This window comes from Patella vulgata, chromosome 1 (genome assembly GCF_932274485.2).
Source record: "Patella vulgata chromosome 1, xgPatVulg1.2, whole genome shotgun sequence".
NCBI lineage: Eukaryota > Metazoa > Mollusca > Gastropoda > Patellidae > Patella > Patella vulgata.
Window position 1 is genome coordinate 45567518 of NC_065879.2, and position 22326 is coordinate 45589843.

The 22326-nt window shown below is 34.0% G+C and overlaps 1 protein-coding gene across 6 annotated transcripts in view; it reads right to left on the reverse strand.

Moving 5' to 3' along the window:
• The window catches only part of LOC126832638 (cadherin EGF LAG seven-pass G-type receptor 2), a 57876-nt gene that overhangs the window by 17012 nt on the left and 18538 nt on the right, over nucleotides 1–22326 (reverse strand). For 4 of the 6 annotated variants that reach the window (XM_050563499.2, XM_050563527.2, XM_050563519.2 and 1 more), the window contains exons 2-10: nucleotides 14941–15025; nucleotides 10063–10147; nucleotides 9589–9654; nucleotides 8324–8517; nucleotides 7041–7130; nucleotides 6469–6573; nucleotides 5064–5165; nucleotides 4273–4404; nucleotides 1854–1938 (exon numbers count right to left, since the gene is read on the reverse strand). In XM_050563499.2, coding sequence (XP_050419456.1) covers nucleotides 1854–1938; nucleotides 4273–4404; nucleotides 5064–5165; nucleotides 6469–6573; nucleotides 7041–7130; nucleotides 8324–8517; nucleotides 9589–9654; nucleotides 10063–10147; nucleotides 14941–14943 — 862 coding nt within the window. In that variant the 5' untranslated portion in view covers nucleotides 14944–15025. Of the gene's footprint in view, nucleotides 1–1853; nucleotides 1939–4272; nucleotides 4405–5063; nucleotides 5166–6468; nucleotides 6574–7040; nucleotides 7131–8323; nucleotides 8518–9588; nucleotides 9655–10062; nucleotides 10148–12546; nucleotides 12688–14940; nucleotides 15026–22326 lie in introns of those variants that run through there. The other 2 variants (XM_050563505.2, XM_050563513.2) reach the window with 2 other exon arrangements.

Genomic DNA, 22326 nt, shown 5'->3' on the forward strand with positions numbered 1-22326 from the left:
TTTTTTTTACATCCACGTTGTCTTTGGATTAATTGTATTATCTGTGCAGTGTTTGTTTTAAGGTGCAATTATCATGCATTGTTCGATAGAAAGCGCCTCTGTCGCCTCTAATTGAAATGGGGATGAGCGGTCTATTTCGTTTTTTAAAAAGTCAGTAAGCTAACCAAGCCAAAATTGAGGATTGGAGGAACATTTCTTGCAATCCACAAAACAAAACAAAAATGTATCATGGTTTCCTTCCCCAAAGTAATGGCAAAAAACCTAACACAGAGAAAAAAACAAAAACAAAATACAGTTCAAATAAAAACCACAAGCACACCAAAAACATAACAAAACACTACAACATAACATAACACCCAACACTTATGTGGTGATGGTGATACGATAATAACGATGGCGCTTGTAGTGATTGAAAACGATAATGCTGATAGTGATAATGGTGATGATGAAGAAGATGACGGCGATGATGGGAACGATACCAAGGAAGGTGCCACAGATGGGGATTAATTTAATCCGACTCGAGATTCAGGGGAAATGTTTAGCAGAAAAGTACGACGTTAAACTAAATAAAACCCATTATTTTTTTATGAATGTTCAACATAATATCAGGATACCTCCCCTACATAGATAGGTCAGGTATTAAAGAAGCGTTAACGCTTTGGGGATCTTCGCTGTCAGAATGTGTTACGGATTTTTAATAATTTTAATGAATATTCACGTAAATTACACTACTCTTTACAAATCGCAGTTAAGATTTTCACTAATTATGTAAGTTTATTCTAATTTTATTCCAATATAATAACATTTATTTCCATGGCCAAAGTGATAATACCCCTTTAATTTCAACGGACGCGATAAGAAATATCGGTTTTGCATTTACAGGGATTGTGCATAGCTTGTGGATGTCGACTCGTTTGTTTTTTGCTTTAAAGGCACAATATTCCAGACTAAAGGGCAGAGTAGTCGTATCAAAATTCATATTAGTACAAACAATCAATTAATCATGAAGTAAGATATGTTTATTGACAACATAGAACTAAATACATCTTTCAATTTCATGACACTAATTTCATGACGTCATGTTTTTCTGTACTATAACCCCATTCCGCAACAGAATTTCTTGAATTAAATATGAATTGGAATATTAGCCTTCTGAAGCATTGGAGCTTTAAAGAGTATTAAAAGTTAACATCGAAAGCCTGAAATAACAGATGCACATCGACAAGACCGAATATTGAAAATATAAAAAAAAAGCTTTTTTTACAACAGTGAAACCGACAAAATGGATGCGTTTCCATAAAACTTGCCCCTTTGATTGGGTGTTAGTCGGAATTAGGTTTTACACCGAAGTGTTCACACTCATAGATTGTCATTCTTAAAACACGTGTTTCTAAGCACCAGAACCCGTCTTAAATGCATTTGCAAGGTTAAACCAACACCTCACAGATATAATATACACATTCGCAGAGTTATTGCCCTTTGTATAAGAATATCTTACGTGATGTCAGGATTTTGTGTTTTCGGAACAAGCAATGGTATATCAAAGTTTTCACGATTCAATAGCAATGAATATGATAATTAAATGAAAGTATTGTTTAAGAAAGAAAAACAAAACAAAAAACACAGATGTCTACAACAATATCAGACCACGAATTACTAATAATAAAAGGTTGTTTAAAAACTTAATAGGAAATGAAAGTAGATCATGTTAGTTTGCAGTGATATTGGACAATTAAATTAACTAAAATAATTGGTTAGTTGCAGTAAACAAGATGGTGAATATGACGTCAATAACAAAGAGACTACTCAATAATTGTTGGTAAATGCAAACCGTGCAATCCCCATGCGCTTACCATATAAGGAATATTTAACGGGAGAATTAATTGTAACATCTGGATCTGTTGCAAGTATTTTAGCGTTGACATTTACTTTTGTTCCCTGTAAAAATGAAAGTGAATTTATACAAAAAAATAAATGACATACAACGGTTTTTCAATAAAGCTTGTTCTTCCTGTTAGGGCATAGATCCTGACAAGGAATAATATCCCGTTGTTACACCATATCATGTAACAAAATCAATATTAGATACAGATATGAATAAAGTACCCCAGAAATTTGTTGGCTGTGTGAAGTTCTCCAGCAAGAAGTGGTATTTAGTGCTCTGGAAAGTGCTCTAGAAAGAGTAAGCATACCCTGTTTAATAACTAGACCAGTAGTTATTTTGTTTAAACATACCACATCAATTCCACAGACTGTATTTAAGTTTACCTGCGGCGCAACGAACATTTCCATACAAAGTAATTATGTATATTTAGGGATGTTTCTAACGGAGAATCTAGATTATACTTGTATGGCCAAACATGTAGCCAAGTCTGCTGCCCGAGCCCTGGGTTTACTGACTGCCAAAGCAAAATGTATGGGTGGGCTGCCTTATAATACGTTTACTAAACTGTATAATAATTTAATATATCCTATTATTAGTTACGGTGCGGCGATCTGGGGTGACCGGGAATTTAGTTGTGTGACGGCTGTGCAGAATAGAGCATGTAGATATTTCCTTGGAGTAGGCAGATACACCCCAAATGCTGCTGTTAACGGGGACATGGGGTGGGTGCCTATACATGTTCGCCAATGGGATAGTGTGATCAGACACTATGGTAGATTATGCAATTTGACGGATAGTCGAGTAACTAAGATTGTCTTTAACTGGAGTAATTTAAAGGCAAAAAGAACCAAAAACTGGAATTTTAGAGTTAAGAATCATTTAAAGAAACTAGATATCAATATAGATATGAATAGTCATGTAAATACCCGAAAACTTGTTTGTGATGTTTTCGAAAGAAACTCCCATTTGTCTTTAGAAAAATGGTTCAATGATGTAACCCATGTTAGTGCTAAAGCCGGCCAAGGTCATAATAAGCTCCGGTCTTATCGTTCGTTTAAGTTTGTGTATGGACCTGAGAAATATGTAACGGACAATATTATTCCCTCCCATCGCAGTGCTCTGGCGAAATTTAGATGTGGAGTAGCTCCGCTCCGTCTAGAAACTGGTCGATATGAAGGAATCCCTGTTGAGAGCCGTCTTTGTTTTTATTGTACAGATAAAGTCGAAAATGAAGAACATTGTCTTTTAGAATGCGAATTATATAGCGATTTTAGGAATGTTTTATTCACTTTCATACAGGATATGTGTCCAAACTTTGCGTCTTTTAATAGCTCTGATAAAATGTCTTTTATTCTGTCCAGTGACGAAGTAGTTAAGTTGAGTGCCAAAACCTGCTGCGATATTTTAAAAAGACGGAGGCAAACTTTATACCCATGTTCGTGATTGGGTTCCTATTTTTAGCCTATAAGTGTAGATGTAAGTTTTAAAATTCACATTGTATGTGTGTTTTTCTGTTATTTGTATTTTACTATGCTTATTTATTTGTGTCTTTATAATGTACATCTCGTCTCTCATAATTCTTAATGAATGGCAGTTTCTTTTTATTCTTAGTATATTATAATTTTTGAATGTGATGTATTTATAACTGGTGAGACGTTAATAAACAACTACTACTACTACATTATGCAAGAACTAAATCTGTCTATTGCAGGTCTTTCTTGAGCCGATTTACTGCATAACTTTCCTTCACGATTTAACGATTAAATGGATAATCGAGACTCTGCTGTTTATCGTACTGACTTTAGTAATGATGATCGAGGCTAGGCGGAAATTTCAATCGCTTAGTTCTCGGTTCATAGTGGATCAATTTGAATGAAATTTTCAGCAAATTGCCTTTACATTATCTAGTTTTTAACTATTATAGTGAGAACTGCCAACTCGTATCGAATCTCCCATAATGTATCTTTAATATAGCCACGGGTAAACAAAACTTGATTTAAAACGACACGTTTCACGCCTTATTAAAACAACCAGTTATCAATGTCTAATACCACAGCTTTCATTTTTCTAGTCTTTAAATTTATAAAAAAAAAGAGCCTTGCAAAATAAATCTTGTTTTCGTGTTCTCCTAAATAGATATATAAATCCTCAATTGCTTAGCCTTCTCCTAAATAAATATATAAATTCCTAATTGTTTTGTGTTATCTTAAATAAAATATAAATCCTCAATTGTTTTCGTGTTTTCCTAAATAGATATATAAATTCCGAATTGTTTTCGTGTTCTCCTAAAGTTTTCGTGTTCTCCTAAATAGATATATAAATTCTGAATTATTTTCGTGTTTTTCTAAATAAATATATCAATGTTTTCGTTTATCCTATCTTCTTACCGGTGTTGCGGTGTTAAGGATGCTTCCGGTGTACTTTTTTTTAGTAAATTCTGGGCTGGAATCATCAGCATCCAGGACGGTTACAACAAGCTGACACATGGAAGTTAGTGCGGGTTCATTCATAGGCTGGTCCTGAAATGTAAGTTTTAAAATTACAATTCAATAATGGAAGTCATGGATATGTATTTTTTTTATATATAAGATGATACGAAATGCTGCTCCACTGTGACAAACTATCTTCAGATTTTGAAGCAACAGAGAATTTATATATTCACGCCAGACATCAGGTTCGATTATGAATTTGAAATATGTTTATTATTGTTTGGGAAATGCTCTGGGCAGTAGGTGCCACAGATATAACACGTATTTATGGCTCTCTTGAAGCCCATTTTCACATGCGATTTGTCAATGTGCACGCAGGTCCTGGTTGAATGACCTAACTTTACTAACTGTATGGTGCACATAAATAAAGTCATCATTATCCAGGAAATGGTCGCATTTAAACATGCTTACATTAACCATTTCTTTTGCCGATAACGTTTAAAAGAAGCAACATTTTGAAATCACCAACTTGCATTGTACAGAACCTGAAATTATGAAAATTCTCAATGGCGTTCAATTCGGCAATGTCCCTTCAATGAGGTAATCTTTTAAAAAGTAACTGTGTATATGTAGACGAATTAATGAAATCGTTACAAAGCCAGGGAATTCAGATATACATACTAATCAGTACATTGTATCAGTTCCCTTGTTAAACTGACAACACAGACAAGTGTAAACTATTGACTCACCTTCGCTGAAATATTTAATGTCATGATTTTAAGTTGTTCATAATCCAAGGATTTATTCAGACGAATGACAGTTTTTACCTTATCTTCTATTTCAAAATATTCCTGAAAACGACAGTAATTAATAGTGCACATCGGGTAATAATTTGGATATTATAAACTGCAATGAAGTAGCTTTAAAAATAAATAATGGCAATATCAATATTCAATGATTCAATATTCCCAACATGACAGACTAAAGGTTATTTATTTAAGACCATATCAAAACACAATTTACATGGAAAACAATCACTGACTTTATTTCACACTACGTTTCAACAAGTTCCTCTTGTCGTTCTCAAGTAAATAACTTGTTGAAATGTAGTGTGAAATAAACTCAGTGATTGTTTTCCATATAAATTGTGTTGTAATATTATATATTCAATTACTAAATGCCGTATAAGGATTTTATTTAAGACCAGACACAATCAAAGATACTTTGACCCAAATGTCATTTAAATCAATCAATTCTAAATCAGTCTATCACCACTTAAAGTTTACATTTGTTTCTATTTATTTTACATCGCCATCTTTATGTGTTTTAGCTAAATACATAAGAGAGAGAGAGAGAGAGAGAGAGAGAGAGAGAGAGAGATGGGGTTTAACGTCCACTCGACACAAACTAGGTCATTTCGGGACTAACACATGGTTTAATTTTATTTCAATAATTCGCTTGTGCGTAGGGGTCTTTAGCTGTGGGAGGAAACCGGATGACCCGGAGAAAACCCACGAGGTTGGACAGGCGACCCTACTCCTTGTCATGTACAACCGGGGAATCGAAACCCTGCCAGTTGACTCAATGACTGACCTTATGATACAGCGCACGCGTGCTAACCATTCGGCCATCCACCCCCCCCCCCCCCACCAATAACTCTTAATTCATGTGCACAGCAACCTGTGCACAAGTGGACCCTACTCAAACGACTATCAAATGAGAATCTTGGATATCAAATCTAGGAATAACAATGTAAGCTCACATCCTCTTTCCACCCATACGCCTTGGTTTTAAATATTTGATGAGTTGGATTATGGTGAATAATAACCACAGTTATCGTTCGTATTTTCTAATGAAATGAAATGGGGTTTAACGTCCTACTGTTCTGCTCCGAGTGGGCTAATGAAGACGGGCGTACGTAATACAGTGTGCTATGAGGGAAGTTTTGACCGGACATCGACACTATGGCCTACTCGTACTTCGAATTCCAACTGCTTTATATACGGGACCTCGGTTTTTCGTCCCATCTGAACGATTAGACAGCTTTCCTTGTCAGGCCGTCCCCGTCCTGCACCACTGACAAGGGGAAACCACGTTGGAAAATATGTCCTAATGTCCAATCAACGAAATGTAAGAAGGCAATGGTAAACTTACAGAATATTGGCCTTGAACGATATCATACAAAATCTGTCCATTTTGTCCAGGATCTGAATCGTTGGCTTTAATATTAGTCACAATATTCTGACCCACAGGAACATCCTTTTAAAAAAAATCTACATTACAACAAAATCATATTAAAAAACAAACAAAAAACCATAATACTGCAAACTAATTTTGTTTAATATTATGTCTTGGCGATAGTTGGGCCTGATAGAGTTTTAGAGGAATTAGAAAAAAAAGAGTTAAATATAAATCATTTTCTGTGTGAATCCTGACGTGACCTCCTTTGCAAGTCTGTCAGATCTATATGGAATAGAGGCTATCGAAAGTATAACCCACAAAATCCAAACAAATAAACGAAAGGAAATTTAGATATTTTAAACCAGACTGCTCCCTCGTTCTTCTTTAAGTAGTTTCTTGTGGAAGCCAGAAAGCCAGTTTTTTTTTATAATTGAAGTAAAACATAACACAAGGGGTATAACGATGAAGGCTTTCAAATTGGTGTTAAGTGGGTTCAATTGTGAACAGATTTCAACATAAAATACGCGAATATTATCTTATCTTACCTCACTTATGTTCAAATAATAAGTATTTACAGTAAAATTCGGTGAATTGTCATTGACATCAACTATTAATACATTCACAGTTATATCAACCTGAAATAAGTAAAACATACACAATTATATCAACGTTAAATACGCAAAGCATAATTATATCAACCTGAAACATACACAGATATTAACCTTACATAACGAGCATACGCCACACAGTATGATATGAAGGCAATTTTGCCCGGGCAGCGGCGTTTCGGCCTACTCTTATATCTAATTCAAACTGCCAAGGGACCTTTTACGTGCACCCCAATGTGTACACAGGACCTCAGTTTTTTGTTCCGCCGGAACGACTATACATTATCCCTTGCCAGGTCCTCGGTTTTGCACCACTGACAAGGACACGGGGATCAAGAAATATACACAGTTGAATTAAAACTAGAAAATATACCGATGTATTATTAAACCTGAAACATACACTCCTGTATTAACCCAACTCAAATATTCAGCAAACTTGTTTAACTCTAAATCGTACTTCAGTTGAATTTCAACTTCCAAAATGTTGTTAGAAACAAAAATCACTTAGGTCATTTCAGAAAATATATTTTGTTTTAAATTGACGTCATGGTACAAATATTTCAACATTCGCCAAGCTTAGAATTTGAGATGTTTCCTATAATAAATCCCCATGCATGGACACGAAACTGTGGTCAAATTTATGTATGTTAAATTCTTCACCCGTCCCACAAGCGATTCCGCGGTTGGAGTAGGTCCACTAATGTCATTGATTTTTGAGGCGGAAAGGTCAGGTTGCAATAAAAGGTCCATTCTAGAAAATTCCTGAGACAAATAACACTTAGTCTCTAGGCTCATTATACCCAGTGAAGTAAAAAAATCGAAACGGTCAACCCCTTCCAGATTTTAATCAGATAACTGTGACACGCTGGGATCTTTGCTGGTTTCTTTCTTCATTAGCCGAGTTGGCGAAGAACAGTAGGTTGATAAACAGCATTTATATTTATTTCTTTGCTGATTTAAAGGCTAAACTGCATGACATGATCAAAAGTTAAAGGCCAAGATTGTTGTCAATAGAGAAATAAGTTCGTAACTCAAGAAGGTTCGGGAACCCATCGACTGGAGTTGTGCCCCTTCCATCACCAATATCGATAAAGGCTAGCAGACGTAAATCACGACAAATTGGTGACTGGACTTTAATTTCTGAAATACTGGGTGTTCATTGTTATATAATAGCGTGTTTTGATCACCTTGACAGAAACTATAAAAGAAGGGTTACTCACTGTTGGAGCATTAGTTGTATTCACTTTACATGACACTTTAAATGTTAATTTTTCTCCCTGTGTTTCCCTGTCTAATCCAGCTTTTATAGTCACATTCCTCGTCTGAGGGTCGAAATCAAAGAAACTGTTTGCTGCTTGCTGTAGAATAATTTCGTTTGGCGTACCAGCGAAATTTATGGTATAAATAACTTCACCTGAATATTAGAAACAGCATGTAAAAATAGTGATTTTATCACCCAATAATACATTCTACAGTAGATATCGCTTGTGTGATATATTTTATAATCTACTTAGGAGATATCGCTATACATGAATTTGATTGGTCAGTTGAAAAGGAACTACTTTTTTTATTTTCAAAGAACAGTTCATTTATTATTAAAAGTAACTTTTTTTTTTATTAAAAATGAACTATTGTTATTCAATTGACCTTGATGGAAACACTGGGTCAATATAAAGGACCTTGCAATGGTTGAATTGCTGTCAAAAAATGATGTATTACTACGCCGTAATGTTCAGTAAAAGTGAAATCTACAGCAAAGAATTATATTTATCTATTTGTGCATGTAAGAAGGGATTGGGTGATAAATAAAATCTCCTACTCGTCTTTTTTGATATCAAAAAATATCAAAACTCGTTGATAAAGTAAAAAAAAACTCGGCAGAGCCTCGTTTTTTGTTACTTTATCAACTTGTGTTGATATTTTTTGATATCAAAAAAGACTGGTAGGAGATTCTCTATATATATTGGCTACTTGGAATGAATCTCACTTACAATTACCAAAGGACATTGCTATTTCTCACGTGTTGCTTGTGTTACATGTAACTTATATAGTTTGGGTTAAAGTGTTGCAGACCGTCGACTGTGCAACGAAGTCGACAATTACAGACGAACCTTGGCCTATTCATCCATTCTTTTGTGGCTTACAATGTCTGTGCTTTGTTTCGATTGTCTTAATAAATTTTAGCTTCTCTGTAAATGCAGTCTTCCTTTAAATAGCTTTAAATAGCATTAATTTGCAATCATCCAGTCTTTAGCATTTGATAGTTGCCTTAGCCAAAAGGGAAACAAATGTCCACAAAGAGCCACAAGCAAAACCACAAAACTGTTACGAAACGAATTAGTGGAAATCTGCTCAACCAATTTGGACAATGTTTAGAACGATCTTAAGGAATATTACAAAGGGGCATACTGAATTTCTTCGAATTATTATATTTATCATAAATACAAGGTGTTTATAGAAACAAAAAAACAATATTCGACATTACCTATTTGTGTATCTTCCCTGATACCACGAATAAAGACCTCGTAACTACCATTAACGTCGCACAAATCTGAAATTTCGAAAAAAAATATGTCATAAATGAATGGACAGCAAAAATGTTTATTTATTATAAGCCTATTTGTGGGAATAATGTGATAAGTAAAGTGTTGTCTACTCGTTGGAGCGGAATGAAAAGTCGATGTATCCCCGTGTACCAATAGACGTGCACGAAAAAGAACTGGAATTCGATAAAAAGTTATGGAAACCCCACTTTCCGGGCAAAATTTAAAATCCCTGGTATTGCACAATTGACCGTATGTTAGTCTAAAATGACCGAAATATTAATCCACTATCGTTATCCGAACGATTAATAGGGGTGTTCTGTTCAAATAACGAACTCATTTTAATAGTCCCTTCCTTCTATTAAGGATGGGGCCAAAACATGGGAATGGAATAGAAACATAAGGGGCTAACCTACCAGCTTTAGTAAGATCAACACAAGATCCCATGGCAACCATCACCAATAAACAAATTAATCTATTCCCCATGTTTTTATTTATCATCTGGAAATATAAATATTAGAAAATTACATCTTACCTATAAAAAAAATAATAATGATTAGAATATTATACACTGTGTATCATTGGCGAGGCAGGATATGCTTGGTCATATTACAAAAAACAAATCTCAAAACTAGTTCGTAGACCAGGGGAGTATTTAGCGGGGAAGGGGCCGGGGCTTTCTGTTTTGATACGAAACACATTTGATAACAATGACAACTTGTTAACTATTTTATAAAACACAAGAAAGCTTTTTAACATGAGCCAAGTATTATTCATTAGTATACATCTTTGACTTGATGTTGTATTTCGTTTTGTTTTTCGATCCCTGCATTGGCCGAGAAAGTTCATCGGGATTTTCCGACGTGTTTTCCCCTTTTCAGTGGAGCAGAACGGAGGGCCTGACAAGGACAGCTGTCTAGTCCTTCGGATGACACGAAAAACAGAGGTCCCGCGTATACATTGGAATGCACGTAAAAGATCCCTTGGCAGTTGGAATTCGATATAAGAGTAGGCGATAGTGCCGCTGCCCGGGCAAAATTTCCCTCATAGCACACTGTATTGCGTATGCACGTCTTAATTAGCCCAGTATAGGAGCAGAACAGTAGGATGTTAAACTCTATTTCATTTCATTTCATTTCGTTTTGTTTTCATTTTTACTTATTACTTTTACCATTTGGTCTGCTAAGTTTAATGTTTGTCTATCATTGCAAAAAGGTCAAGGGTGTCAAACCTGATATCAAGCTATATCGGGTACCGAGCCAAAGTAGGTACCGATTCAAACCTTTTTTCAAATTCGCATAGTTTGTGTTGTAGTCATGTGCTGTTTGTTTTTTTCGATGCGGAGTTTTAGTTGTAAATGATGCATCTTGGCACTTATCTGTAGATATAAATTCAGCCGGGTTTAGTAGAATTTGAATCTATCATTTTACAACAGTGTTTTTTTAAAAAGGCAGATAATAGGCTTCAAATATCATTATGGAAAGAGGATTTTTTTTTTTTTTTCAAAATTAAACCTTTTAAGCCTACTTTGAAATTTTAACCGGCGAATTAATAAATCAAGGGTGTGGCTTTATAATTATAAATCCCCGTTGACAATGACAACCACGTGTACATAAACATCTAAACAACACGCTTACCCGTTTTGCATATTAGCAGCCCCCACCCCACCCCGCCCCGCCCCGCCCCTCACTAACTTAACTTTCTCACAGAAAAAAATATTTTCAAACAAAAGATTGGAATACAGTTTCATATTAAGATGACCTTTAATAAACATGAAGTTCGATTTGTGTTCAATGGACAAAGATAAATCACCACATTATCTTCTGATACAACATTGAACCAAGTATACCAATTTTGTTACAAAAAATATAAATCAGTATAATATAGGGCCACTGATTGGGAAAATAAAATATTCTAGATCCTGATGTTTACAACATCATCAAGCACAGTCGTCATTTTTCTTGCACTTCAAATATTCACCTTTTATTGAAAAACAAATACCATGTTATTTAATCCGTGAATCCGGTTCATCCAAATTAAACCGAAACAATATTCGTCGAATAATCGAAAATCAGTTTGATGTTACTGGACAAATAAAAATGATAGGTGAAATCAATATATTTTGATACAGATAATAAAATTGTAAAGATTTGTAAATATAGAGTACCTGGATGTGTTAAGATTGGTCCTCATAGTAAGCCATTATTAGGTCTCAAGTCAGTGTCCGTTATTACGTGAGTGCCTATATTACTTAATGTATGAAAATGAACCAACATACAGACTCAAAAGATTAAGTATGAGAACATGCAATATGATCACAAGTCAAAGTGAAGAACCAAATCGACGTGCTTTCAAGAACTACTAGGCTTAATACATTGATGAACCAGCATTGTTTAAGCACCCCATTCTAGGCACACGCAACTTTTGTGATTCTAATAACTATAACCATGAATAGTGATAATCTTAGGCGGCTAAATTAACTCACAAAATATTTAATAATCAATTAGACAACAGCTCCATTACATAATATCCTAAAAGTCTAACAGTAAATTTAAATACATAATAACATATTCCAAAGTTTTCATTCTAAGTTTCAAAACTGAGTGTTGAAGATATTTATCTATACCATATCTATTTAATATGTTTGCTTTATCGTTTACGATAAATATAAAACGCAACAATGCCAGCATAACCTTCAACTTATAAAGCTGTTTTAATATAGGATACTAATTAAATGTATTTCAGTTGGCCGTATAATTACACCATCGTTCAGGATAAAAGTGTGTCCTCTACTTTAACTCTATTCCTTCCAAACCTATATAACAACACACCAACAATATTCTAATATATATCCTTTAAAACTTTCACTAATTAAATCTAACATAACGGAATATATTTACCTATGTAACTGACAGGTCCGTTTATACCATTGTTTAAAGTAAATCCTAAAGCCGCACTGTTCTCATAGATATAACTTTCACGACTATTTCATCCAACATAATAACACAAGTTAATGTTTATACGTTTACCTACCCTTCAACTCTTATATTCACGTCGTTTATAAAATCAGTATCTATTATATGATGTAGTACGACCTATTTCTCTCACACAAAAACTCGCCTATTATAAAAGAATCTATTTATACATAAAGGGACGAATAGACTCCACTATGAAGTCTTATTGAAAATAATAGTGGGGTAAACATTGCATAGAAAGATGGTTTTGGTAACCTTGCACCTTTTCAACGGTCTCGGGTGTTAAGGAGTGTTTAATCCCGATTTGAGAAAGAAAAAGTATAATTTTGCCCCCGGGGCATAATATGGGGTTTCATTGACTTTCTTGAGACACTATACTCAAAACAATTCCTCTTGATTATATTCAAAACAGACCACTAAGATCAATAAACAATACCGTTTCGTCATTTTGAAACTGTTCACGTGTGTTTTGAAAGAAGGGAGAATTTAGACGATACAACGTCTACTCTCAGAAGAAATCAGCTATATCCCATTTTCTACACCAGGACAATATTATAAAAAGAGAAATATATTTCATATTGATTAACCAAGCATAGTACTTTAATAACTCCACTTATTCATATTATAAATTCGTTCATTCAAACCATAGGAAAGCAAAAACATAAAATACCAATAAAAACAAATCACATACATATTTCTACACATAATTTCACTTAAAATATGAAAGGTTGTGTTTATGTTTTTTGCAATAATTGACATGTCAAAAATGTGGAGTAACATTATTCATAATAATTATGGCTTCAAAGAATATAAAACATACAGTATTGTAGATAAAATGAAATAGGCTTGAATGAAATGTATTTCATTATCTAACATAATTTCAGACTTTCCAGCTCTTGTATGGATAATTATAGAAACGTAAATGAGTTTTGTAAGATTTGCTTTAAAAATAGGAGTCCGAATAAAAGCATATATATATATATATATATATATATATATATATATATATATATATATATATAATTCTTTGGTTTAAATGAAACATATCTATGTTGAAGGTAGGCCTATTTGTTCGGCTGGGAGTGGTAAATTATCGAGTATGCAATAATTTTTCATACAATTGACAGGTAATTGTGTTATGTTATATTTAATGGATGGGAAACAGGAGGCACTGTAGCCTAATATATCCCATCTTGAATAGAATGCTCGGTCTAACTACGTCCATCTTATACTCTACACTAATTTCGATAGGTCATGGATCCGTGGGCCCAGCTCAGGGTCTCTCAAATTCATGGATAGAAAATATCATCGATAAAGGGAGATAATTTACCTAAAAGTTTGGGAATTTCAGACTAATCTAGCAACGACTAGATGTTGTAAAACTCGCAATCGTTGCTTCAGGAACATGAATATATCCTTGCAATATCGAATTGCACGAAAAATATGGATGGAAATGTGCATGCAATTTCACAATTTATGGGGTCTCGCTGTACATTACACTTTATAATGAAGGTTTCAGGTTGTAAATCCCTTTACACTAATGGGTTACGTAGATTATAAAATAACATTCAAGTAGGATTTTGAACCACAATAATCATGTCAAGATACTAGTTCCAATTCCAAAATTTCATTTTGTTATTCCTGAAACGTTATTACCGAATAAAGTTTCGAATACCCGCACAACCTGGCCTAATTTGTTCTAAAATAGTTTGAGCGTTGATATACATTTACCTACATGCAGATTCTTACGTACAAATCGTGTTGTTAAATCACAAAATTACCAGATTATATCTTGTTCTTTCATATAAAACATACCTTATACTCGATAATAATAGTCTACATTGTACGTGTATCTATGACTGGTATAACAGCCATGTTATTGTCATTATAATAAGTATATCATAATCATAGAGAACGCATAACATTAAATGAGAGCATTGAGTAGACCAAACAAAATGTTGAAGATCAGGTCTTAAATCGACCCTGGTTTTATCATGGGTTTGAATCAGTAATTGTATTTCAGAATTGTAGGCCAACTATTATAATCACAAGAGACGTTTGATATGAAGAACGTGGTTTCTGCAAGACGTGGGCTTACGCATACTCAAAGAAAAAAAACATGACTATAATTAATTTGGGTAATATAGCAATATTGTAGTTTAGCATGGATAAATCTTTCTTGGAAATAAGGTTAAAATTTAGTATATTGCTGGTTTCAGAGTGTTTATTTGCATATGCCAACATTTCAATCGTCATTGAACATAAAGGCATGTCAGTAATATATAACTACATATACACTAAAATACTATAAATTCTCACCATTCAAATGAAGCACCAGTTGTGTGATCAATTTCTCGAAAACCTTTGTATAATGCGCTACACACGAAACAATTTAAAAGATCATCTGTAAATATGAGTAAAAAAGACAGTTAGAAATCATGGAAAATATTGAATTTCCAAATACATAACTTTTACTTCGCTTTATCATCTGTGAATGAAAATAAAAATGGTTTTAGAAAACATAGGAGTTGTCGAACTAGGGAATATAACTTGAAATGTTATGCAAATAAGATTTAGGTAACATATAAACCGATATCTTTTTTGGCACCGGAAAAATGTAGAAATCATTGGACAAAAAAAACAGACCTCAATTTACATCATTATCATGCAGAAGATAAGCGCTTAAAGTTTCATGCTGACAATATGTAGGTGAAGTGAAATCTATATCTTCAATCTATATCTTTTTGCAAAGAATTTTTTTTTTTTCAGTTTAAGATACATTAAATTAAAGTTGTTAAAATAACAACGAAAACACGTAAATAAGTATAAAATAAATATTGAATCGTCCCCAACTTTGAGGTTCTTGCAGAAAAACGAAAACATTTGTGCCATCAGCAAAGTAAAGTAATACAATATTTGTCCGGGGATGTTAATTACATTTAGTAACAATTCAAAATAAACTCGGGTGTATGAAACGTGTTGATACAATAACGTGAGAATGTCTAAAAAACAAATGTTCATTGTATTCATTTATTTGTGTGAAGTTTTCATCATTTACTGGACGCTACATAAAATGACAGGCTTATCTTGTTTACAGTCGTATAAAAAAGCACAGACATGTATTTTCCCAAAATACAAACATACTCCCCCATGCATAAAAAATATATATTTGTGTTTCTCAGCCTTTGCCGAATTTGTTCAGATAACTCTTATCTCCTGGTTTTATCAGCTTAACAGATGCTCAAAATGGTTGCTTTAGGATACATATTGGCTCAGAAAAAATTCAATGAAATCTTAGATCTAGATTTGCTGAATTTTCTTTGCAGCCGTTCGACAAGGCTCTTCACTTGAGCGATGCTTATTTGCAGTGCGTCTAAATGTACTTCGTATATAAAAGCATAACATTGTTCAAAACAGGCAAATTTGCCTGTAATTCATGCTAATACACTTTACACTTTCATATTTAGTAGACATGCTAACTCGTGATATTATTAGTACATTCTAATATTTATTGTCCTCGTGCAAAATATTTGAAAAAAAAAGAAACAAAGTGATTTCTCTATAGCGACTATCGATCGCACAATGTAAAGAATTTCACACTTCAAAGAAGTACACCAAAAATGGGTGTTTGACATTCAGTTTAATATAGCTGAAAATGGTCAAATGACTTTTGCATCAAAAAAAAAACATTCTAACAAACCCTTTAAATAGTGGATTGTGGACTGGGTGGCTGTTCTTTTTACAGATTAAGAAATATACAACATAATTATTAACTAAATGGCTGTTAAAGATAACATAACTTGTGTCATATTTTCAACAAAAAAAAAGAATATTAATTATATGCTTAACAATAATGTCGTAGGTGTGCAGAATTCAATCGCAAAGCATTTCTGATTAAAATAATTTAAATGTTTTAACATTCTAAGCCAATATTTTTTGGCATTAACTCAAATACAACATTTGCATTTTTTGACAGGCAACTATGCCTTACTGCGATGTGTGTAATTAGCCTGAAGCAAATTACTACCACAATGCCAATACATTGGAATAAATACTCAACACAAACTTAATCCCACAATAACAGAAACGCCTTTCTTCACAAAAAATAATATTAGCTCCCCTGAAATAGTTATGATAACGGAATAATAAAAGAAGAAAATCGTGGAGAAAAGGGATTATTTGCTTAAAAAAAACTGGCAAAATATAGTGGTGTAAAGTGTCTGAAATCTTCAGCATACAAATCTTGACAAAGCTCGGTAGGCCAATATAGACAGTTATGTACAATGTCTCCGGGGTACTGAAAATATCACCACCGAGTGACAAGAGAAAAAAAGAAAGAATTTCCAGTATTTATGACACGTTTGTTTCTAATAAATGATTGTCAAATCGACGAACTCATAAGACCTTAAAAATGAAGTGAAAGCTTCGGTTGAAACTATGTCTACATTACATCTTGGATTTGAAAATATGAGTATCTGGATTCTATTGAACTAGCTCTGTTAACTGGAAGAGTGGGATAGAATTGTTGTGTTTTAACATCATGGCAGTTTAACAGACTTGGTATAGAGAATGGCGAAGCGGTGACATTTTACCTCTTTGGATGTTTGGTATTGCCCTTGCGGGCATTCTACTTAATATACGTTATGGCTTTTCCCGTGTAAATATATAATTAACCCACATGGGTTTATGAAACTAAAGGAATATTTGTGTCATGTCAGAAATGTTTGTACACGTACACGATGATAATAAAGACAAGTAAAGGTGTATCAATAAATTATGCCTCGTTTTGCATCATGTACGCATATGCGGACTTCATGAAGAAACCACCATTATCTATATAATATGAAACTTCTATTACCCCATTCTTTCCAGGGCGACAAATTCCTGTGTTTTAACCTACGGGCCAGTGTATGCTTTCTTTCTCGGAAGAGTTGGTGCCACTTTTTAAATAGGGTTTGTTTTCCAATTGCAATATTGTTCAGTTTTACTTATACCATCCATAGGATATTTTCTTTACTTGCTGTTACCGACTGTAGTCCTAAATATCATAGTCGGGTACATCCAGTGCTTACTACTTTTGATTGAGTTGTATAGAATGAAACAAGGGGGGATGTTAGTGTTTGTATATTAACAGGAGGGTTGTATGACTCCATCACTTGGTCTTTTAATCAATGTTCAACATATTCAACCATGTAGTGAACAAACACCTTGTTTACTAGACAAACTTTTATATCATGATTTACCGCCCTTTGTCATCCCTCTTCAGTCTAAAAAGATGAATTATGTTGCTTTAATTTGATGAGTTCGAAGCGTTTGATTTCCTGTTTGAAGAGAGGGACATCTGCTAAAACTAAATATCGCAAGAATTGTCGTGTCTTCGTCAACTCGTGCCAGACTTGATGTTGACTTAAAGATCGGTTATTGGTTTTCGAAGTTGTTCTAGAAAATGGCGTCGAGGAGAATGTCGATTTGCGGAAAAATATATACATGAGACTAAAAGTCTACAAAACAAACGCCATGTTCCCAACCCTTAAATGATATATTTTTAATTTCTAAACAGATTGTTCTGGAAAAAAGAACGTTTACCTTTATAAACAACATATTAACAAACACAGCCCAATAATGATAAAACTTAAGGTGGCTTTTGCAGGATGATAAAATAATAATTTTAGACTTCAAGTGATCCGCCATAACTGTGTTACATGGATTATGTTCAAATTGAATTATACGACGTTCTTTTGAGAAAACTACCCAGACATGGTTGATGTAGACGTTTTACCTTTCAGTTTTCGAATTGTCTTAGTTTAAGTGTTGTTTTTTTTTTCTAAATAGTTTAATGAATGCCCGTGAAAATACCACATACAAAATTGGTCAGTGTTTGGATTTTGAATGAGTCTATATATTTTGATTATAATATAACAACATTTATTTTCGTGGCGAAAAAAGATAATTAATTTCTCTTTAAACCACATGAAAGACATAATATGTTTTAGCAAACACGGTATTTGCGTTGTTCTGGTAAGATTAGGAAAGTATATTTTTTCGAGAAAGACTGATCTGTGAAAGTCTAAACACATTATAGAAAATGAACGGAATCGTTTGACATTTTTTATGACAGAGGGGGGCTACGGTGGATTAGTGAATAAGGCGTTGGCTCGCTAACCTGGAGATCCCATGTTCGATTCCGGTGTTGGCAGAGAATGTTCATCGGACTTTTCCGGGGTGCCCCCACCCCCTGTTAGTGGTACAAGAATGAGGGCCTAGCAAGAGGCAATGTATAGTTTTTCGGTTGTCACGAAAAGCCAGAGGTCCCGTGTACACGTTGGTATGCACGTAAGAGAACCCTTGGCAAATGGAATTCGAAATAAGAGTAAGTCGTAGTGCCGCCGTACGGGCAAAATTTCCCTCATAGTACACTGTGTGATGTGTGCCCATCTGCATTAGTCCAGCTGGAGCAGTACAGTAAGACGTTAAACCCCATTTCATTTCATTTCTTATGGGACATTAAATGTTAATGGGGGGTACAAAATGTGATAATTGGGATGAAGTTCCATATCTATATTTTTTAACGGAACCATCGTTATTCAGGTCGCAGTAAGAACGCGGATTTTTTCAATCATATTGCATCCCTTCAAATATTTATTATAGTTTATTGGAAAAAAAAACATATTAGTGTAAAAATATCCCGTGTGTGACCCATTAATATGGGCACGAGACAACGTGATATTTTAAGGAATATTTTGTGTCCTGTTGGTGAGAAGAAATGGCGAGTGGATATAATGAAGACATTATTTACTCAAGTGAAGATGGTAGATGGTATTTGACAATTGAATGACATTCTCGATTGGCTATCTTAAAGATCGAGTTAACCAAGCAAAACACAGGTTGTGTTCTGAGATCAATGACTATAATTATTTCAATATATGCTAATATGTATTATAATATTCATTCAATTCTTATTGTTTATCGGAGGTACACTCTCCAGATGGATCTTGACATAGACCCTTGCTCTACCTTCATGTCCACCTATTGTTATGGATATTGCTATTGTTGTTGTTATTGGCATGGCTATTCGAAACCAAATTTTTGCAATATTTTCCATCCTTTTTGGATATCATAAATAAGCATTATTGATAAACAACGCTAGGGTGTCGAGGCAAAATTTAAAAAGTCAAAACTGAACCAAAACACTGTTTGGACCTGTAGGTAGTTACGGTCTCTGGCAATAGGGTCATCAAAATGGAATGTTGATCTCGACTCGAGCCGAATTTCGAAATTACATTCTCACCAAAAAAATGAGTGTTGATCCAACACCCTAGTATGTAGAACATGATAACAGTAAAATGATGTACTTAAGACAATATATTTAAAACATGTTCAAGATCCGTAATCTGTGTAGCCTGCATTGTGGGAACATCCAGCCCAAACAATGGCCAATCTACAAAGTTGCTATGGAGGTTACTGGTTACTAAGAATCTAATCAACCAATGTCATGATTCTAAACTTAAAAACTGTTAACCACACTTCAATGAAAAATGAAAAGATAGTTAATTGCGATAAAAGGACATCCTAGTATACATTCTCATGTCTGACACTACCATATTAAAGAGCTTTCTACATTTGAAATATGCGTTCTTAGGACACATCTGCGAACCCATGACGACCCCCACACTGTTTGTCAACTGACTAGGATCATTCTGCAAACGCAATGCGTTGGAGACATTCTTCATTTAGAATCGGCTATGGACAACACACGTGCTATAAATTCGAAACTCCCGTCATAAAAGGTGTTGTTGTTTGAAGATATTTGATAAATTGATCCAGTGGATTGTCTGAATACCAACATCATGTAACAATACATGTATTATAATACAGGTATCACAAAAATCCTTCAACAAACAGCCGGTAATCGCTGACACAACACATTGTCAATATCTAGTTTTTAAATGGCGGTGGTACATTCATTAAGAAAATAAATATCTAAGCATAAAACAGCATATGAGAGATAAATAATGTGAAGAAAAATAAATAAATACTTCTTTAATTTTTTTTTGTTTTTTGGGGTTTTTTTGGGTTTTTTTTGGTTTTTTTTGTTTTTAACATTTGCGCAGGAAAGAATAGTTTGGATATTTCTGTTCTATTTAATTTGTGTTTAGAGATGAAACATCTTGCATGTTTCAGGCGAATAGATAAATATATTTACATAATGGAAATATAGTCGATTGGCTACTCAACATACACCATGGCCACGCCCCCTTTTATATTCTATATACTCTAATAATACAGATGGACAAACTACAATGATCGGTTGACAAGATACAAAATAAAAATGGACAAATTGAGTATTTTAACTGTACTCACAATCAACTCATTTTCCCATGATCAATTATGAGAACTTTATACCATTACTCTTTATTTACATGAAATTACCTACATGCGAAATGCCAGTGAATATATTTATTCAAGAATGTAGCCTACATGCCTTCGAATTAAAATGTCGAAGCAGTTGAAATACGTTTTAGAACCTTTATTTCTATATTTTGTCGATGTAAAGTACCATGACACGATTTGGTTTTTTTTACAGAAACAACACTCCAGAATGTCACAGTATTTGATAAAAGAGTATTGTTTTATATCAAATACTGTGACATTCTGGAGTGTTGTTTTATAAGCGTCTCATAATCCTTAAATACCACTTAACAGAGCTGAGAGTATTGGCTATAGCTGCTAAAACCATTACGAAGAGAAATTTGATACATGTATCTACGAGCCCGTGTCTAAAACAGCTAGATTCAACAAATACAAGCAGGGGTTCTGAAATAATTTCGAATAAGAGCTACCGCAGAACTTTAAGGAGACTGGCATCTTCAAATGTGCTTTTTAAATGCCTATGTTTGTATTAGAAGATCATATATAATTGTCAAATTACTCCACTAACATTTGATATCAAATAAACTCAATGAAATCGCACAGTGCTTATATATACGCATAGATGTCTTTCAAGAATGACAGATTAATTAGGGTTGCTGAGTTGTTTTGTTTATTTTGTACTTTTGTACAATTACGTATCAATGTCAAGATTATCAAATTACACTGAAATTACACGGAATCAAGCCAAATTTTAACAATTTCAGCCAATCATGCCCTAGCTAGTCCCCCGCCTCCAATTTGGTAAATTCTTGTCTGGCTACGTTTGAAGCTTTGGACTTTGGGGTAGGGTTTTTTTTCAAATTAAAATGACCCTTTCGGCCTGTAAATGAAATGTCACAAAAGTTCCATGGTCAATCTAACACTCGGTGATAACGAATTTTTCTTTACGAGTATTTAAGATCTATTAGATTATTACCCAAAAACTGGATATCATTTCTTTTCCATTGGATGATACCCATATATCTCTCAATAGAGGAGTTAAATAACGATAGGACCCTGCGCCACATGGCGGGGTTTTAAAATGTGCTGTATTCATTTTGACATTTGGGGTGATTTTGCTACTAAGTGGTTCATAATATTCCTCTCTGGCCACTGTTAAAGCTACGTTCCCAGAAAAGTATTTATCGGGTGGTTATTTCCAATAAAAGTATGGCAGTTTTGGTATATATGGAAAGTAGAAATATCCAATCTTACTAGAAAAATAATGGATTCCTTGAAAAACACTCATGGATCACATACAAGACAAAAATGTACGGGTTTCCCTAATCGACAGCC